At 41.1% G+C, this 5,046-nt stretch overlaps 1 protein-coding gene across 1 annotated transcript in view; it reads left to right on the top strand.

Annotated features, from left to right (window-relative positions):
- Nucleotides 1-4,049: 4,049 nt before the first annotated feature.
- ZCCHC2 (zinc finger, CCHC domain containing 2) overlaps nt 4,050-5,046 on the top strand; it is a 29,359-nt gene continuing 28,362 nt past the window's right edge. Inside the window, exon 1 of the mRNA XM_009078032.1 lies at nt 4,050-4,157. Coding sequence (XP_009076280.1) covers nt 4,070-4,157 — 88 coding nt within the window. The 5' untranslated portion in view covers nt 4,050-4,069. The remainder of the gene's footprint in view (nt 4,158-5,046) is intronic.

The raw sequence follows: 5,046 nt of genomic DNA, 5'->3' as shown, positions 1-5,046 counted from the left end.
TTAAGAGCAGCCCTGAGAAGAAGGACTTTAGGGATGCTGGTCAACAAGAAGCTCAATGTGACCTGGCAACATGCACTTGCAGCCCAGAAAACCAAACACATCCTAGATATTAGGAAGAAGTTCCTTACTGTGCGGGAGGTGAGACTCTGGAACAGGTTGCCCAGAGAAGTGGTGGGTGCGCCATTCCTCAAAGTGTTCAAGACCAGGTTGGATAGGGCTTTGAGCAACCTGGTCTGGTATGTGGCATCTCTGCTCCTGGCGAGGGGATTGGAACTAGGTGATCTTTAAGGTCCCTTCCAAGCCAAACCATTCTATGATTTTATGATACAGTCCTGGGAAACATCTCAAGTGATAAGGTTGGTTTTTATTAATACAGAACTTGCTTTCAACCATATGAGGCAAGATCTGTTTGATATAAAACTGTGGTCTCGATTGGATGAACTGACAGTTTTTAGTGTCCTCTTAGCTCATTTCGCTTTGAAGGAGAAGTCTAGTTAATCCTCTAGCCCGTCACAAAGATCTGTGCGAATCAAATTAATTATCTGGCAACTGGTTTGGGGCCACCCACGTCTTGCTTCACTGTGTTTTAATCATTAGCAGCAGCACTGTGAGGCGCAGTGGATCCTTGCACGTGAAAGCCTTGCAGTGACAAGGGCTTACGTGAGAATTAACCGTACACTGGCATGTCTGTATGTGCTGACAGGAAATTACTCGCACAACTAGTGCCGTACAGCACGACCTGCCTCAGCAGCATACTGGGTTTTAAAGGACTTGTGTTTGTGCTGTGACTGGCACCAGGTAGCAACCTGTGATGTCACTCTGAATATTCATTGGCCCTTCAGACTGCCTAGGCTTCCCAGTCACTTGCGTGCCAGAGTTGTTTACTCCGACAGTGTCACTTGTATTTTAGTTACTAGTGAGTGTTTAATGTAGGTCTGCCACAGCCGCTAACACCACATGTGAAGAGTCGTAATGCAGCTTAAGACAGGATCTGGAGCTGGCACAGGAGCAGCCCTTGCAGGCTGTAAGCTGTAAGGTAACTCTGACTGCCCTGGATTTCCCTACTGTCTACCTCTAGGCATTGTGAGAGCCTGTGGTCACAGAATCCACACAGTGCATATTGCTGGTTTAACTTGCTAGGCCACGAATTATTCAAGTGAATAAACTATGAATTACTTTATAGTTATAATGATTTTGTAATAATTGATACCAGGACTTGTTTAAATACAGGTTTGAACCCTGTAATATTTTGCAATTTAGAGAAGGTGTTCAAAAGCTAATGAAGTTTGCATGGTGCAGAATGCTGCTACGGATGGAAAAGTAACCATTCTAGAGTAATGCCCTGCAAAAGTGTTTGGATGCTGTTGCGAAGATGATGTCTGTACTAGATGAGGAGCAGTTTTCTAGTACTAGGAGGTGTAGCAGCAATATTTAATGCTGCTTTGGCATGAGCTGAACAGAATACTGTTTCGAAGTAAATCTCATTTCTGCACCTTTACTAAAAACTGCTCACAATTTGACTTCTTAACTGTTACTTTTTAGAACAGACTGTAATTTATTTTTCAATTAATCAAAACAAATAGCCTCACTTGGAATGCAAAAGAAGGTCTGACTTTAAATTTGATTGGTTTTAGATCCATTTGTGAATTTTTTTAGGAAGCAATTAGGTAGAATGAGTAAAGCAGTGCCTTCAGCCCTTATGCTGATGCTTTCAGGGGTGGAAAAAGGCATCCTAGAAAAGTAAAACAAATAGAGTGGTTTGGGAGCCTCTGTCAGAGTTAGTCCAAATGCCTGTCATCTTCTGTATGCAGTGTGGAAGAAAGATATCAAAGCTGCTTTTGGCAAAGCATGTGGCTGTGGTTTAATGAAGACCTTACCTTTGCCAGAGAATTGATGCTGATCCTCACTAGAAATCTTGGTTCGGTTGTTGGATTTCATGTCAGGAAGACATTGACTCTCACACCAAAATATGTGCTAAACTTGTTCATATGGACACAGCCAATTACTCAAAGTGCTTTTTATGGACAGTTTTAAACGCACCAGAGTTTTCACAGGGTGGCTTTAATGCCCAAATGCCAACAGTTTTGTGAATAATGCATGACCAGCAGTTAGCACTTAAAAAGTGGAAGTGGTTTGGTTACGTCTGCAGTTGTTATGAAATGCCTGACAAAACAGTATCAGTGGGAGTTCTGAGGAGATCTGAAAGTGATTCTCTCCAGACCATCCTTGTGTGTTGGTTTGGGTTTTTTTAGTAAACTAAACTTGGAAATTGGCTATAGCTGTTAAAATGCAGTCTTCTCATTGGGATGCAGCTATTTTGGTTTCTTATTCCATATGTGACACTGGGCTCATGATTTATTAGATGTTTGCCGAGATTGTTTAGTGAGTGACGAGGGACTGGTATGAGTTTTATCTCGGAGAAACAAAAGATGCTTTGTATTTTAAATCTGATGGTTTCGAAACCTGAAACTACTGACACTCAGTGTAGAACCAAACCGCGCACTGGTTTGGATGAAACAGCTAAAATGTCATTCAGTTCCTCAGACCATCTGTAGTGCTGTCTAAAGGCTCCTACATGTGCCCTTGCTCACTTTGTGCTGCTATTGATGTCACTGATCCAAGTCAGGTTACCAGTATGCCCTACTGGTACAGCTGGTACATCTGAAGAAGTTTGTTGAAGAATTGGCAAACCGCAGGGGATTCACATGTCTTTTGACACCTTTGTGCTTCCTCGTGCTCAACTGTCTGTTGTGATAGTCTTGGGGTTCTCTGTAACAAACAAGGTAACTAGTGTTGGCTGATGGTTTGTCACATCACATTGCACGAGTCCTTCGGGGGAAGAAAAGAATTACATATTCTGGCACTTATTTTCAGCATCTTGTGCTTCCTGTGGTCTGGAAATTTATCCATCTTTTATGAAGGTCCTTCAGTGGAGCAGTGTTCTTCTTCCTGAATGAGAGGAACAGACTTTGAACTTTGAATATACTTCTACTCCAAAGAGCATCCATTTCTCCCAGGAATTTAACTTGTGTTATAGAACTACTAATAAGATAGGTATTTATTTACCTTACAGTTTTCATGCAGACCAGTTCCTGAATATTTGTGGTGCATTCAGTGTCCTCTAGTTAAATTGCTTATTTTGAAAGCTTTCCCAAGAAACATACCCTCTGTTTTAGCTTCCAGTGCACCCTCTGTTTTAGCTTCCAGTGCTTAATAAAAGCTCCATTATTTTGTTGATTTGTGGTGCTAAACAGAGAACCTCTGATATGGTATTTGCAAATTGATGGCATTTAGGTATTTGCTCAACTCGTATGTTATGCTGTTTGCTACAGATACATGAGGGATGCTTCACTTAAAATAGATTAATCCAGAAACTTGTTGGTAACTTCCAGCATTTCGCAGTTCTTTGTGGATGTGTCTTTTCAAGGCGTTAGAATGGACATTATAGATCATCTAGTCCCAACCCCCCCTGCCATGAGCAGGGACACCTCCCCACCAGAGCAGGGTGCTCAAGGCTTCATCCAGCCTGGCCTTGAACACTGCCAGGGTTGGGGCATCCACTACCTGCCTGGGCAACCTGTGCCAGTGTCTCACCACCCTCAGAGTAAAAGCTTTGTCCTGATATCTGACCTAAATTTCTCCTCGTTCAAACTGTGCCCATTGCCCCTTGTCCTGTCACTGCAGCTCCTGACAAAGAGTCCCTCTCTGACTTAGTATATGAATTGATACATTGTTTTATCTTAATTTGGAAAAAAAATATATAGACTTTTGTTACCCTAGAGAAACCACTGAAGTCTGTGCTTATCTAATACTTTCTTCTTATTTATTGTTGTTAGCCTAGATTGTTCTTTCTTCTCTTACCTGTCCACGTTACCAATCTTGTATGATTTCCTGTTCTGTCTCTCCTTAGGCACTGTATTAAAACAGTAGTAATTCTTGGCAAATAGTTTTGAAGTCTGCATGCAAGTGTGGGGGAACATGAGCAAACTTTGATAACACGCATTCTATTAAGTGATGTCTTTTTTTTTTTCCCTTCTCAATTTAGAGCGACTTTTCCCATAGCGACTGCATGTCAAGTAATGAGACCAGTTTGCTAGAACGAACCACAGCACCTCATGATGGACTACCCATGGCTTCCCACAGACCTCAGCGGGAAGGTATGTTGCCTGAGGTTTCTTTTGAGGATCACTTTAAGGCTTTTTTTGAATGCTAAACTCTGCCTGGAGTTGTAGAAATCTTGTATCTGTCTTGCCATTCATCTAAATGAGAAGTTGCAGTGATTGGTAAGTATAAAAGCTTCTCTGCTGCCTACGTGGTCTTTTCTTTATTATAACAAGTTGTCATTCTCGTTAGCTGCTAACTGCTAGTGAATGCATGCATGAAAATTGACTGCAAATGGGCTTCCCACTGCAAAAAGAGGTAGGACTTGGGATAAAGCAAGAATATTTAATGCAATTGTATTAACACCGTTTAGATTATTTTTGTGCAAAACTAAACATGAAGATATTGTGAAGCAGTGGATAGATTTTGCTGCTTGATTCAGTCATATTTGATTAATCTTAAAAACCCAAAGAATAAACACATATTAACAGGTTTTATAGAAGTGGCAGTTGGAAGAAGCGAGAGGCTTTCTTAGCTGTCTTCTGGCTCTGTTGGGGAGAATGAGAACAAGGCTTCTGAGTGTAAACAAAACTCTTCTGTGCAATTGCCAGCACGATTTCTTCTCTTTGAAGAAATGAGCATTATTGAAAACAGATTTATTCTCACCCTTTATTCTCCAACAGGATTAGTGAATCACTTGTCTACTCAAAATTAGTCAGCAGATAGTCTGCAGATAGCGAAGAAAGCGATTGCTATCCATTTTGTCCTCGTAAATGTCCTTTTGTCTCTGCTGTGGAGATTTAATTGCACTTTGAAGGCAGGCAGTTTGAGAGTTTTTGATTCCTTGAAAATAAAACCGCAGAAAAAGATTATGGCAGTACAGACATCAAACTTGTTTGAAATCCTTTTAGGGAGTTCAAAGTGTTCATATTCATGAATTAGCAG

The sequence above is a fragment of the Acanthisitta chloris genome, unplaced genomic scaffold (assembly GCF_000695815.1).
Source record: "Acanthisitta chloris isolate BGI_N310 unplaced genomic scaffold, ASM69581v1 scaffold19897, whole genome shotgun sequence".
Taxonomy (NCBI): Eukaryota; Metazoa; Chordata; class Aves; order Passeriformes; family Acanthisittidae; genus Acanthisitta; species Acanthisitta chloris.
The sequence above is the reverse complement of the archived record's forward strand: the minus strand, read 5'-3'. Positions and strand labels throughout refer to the sequence as shown.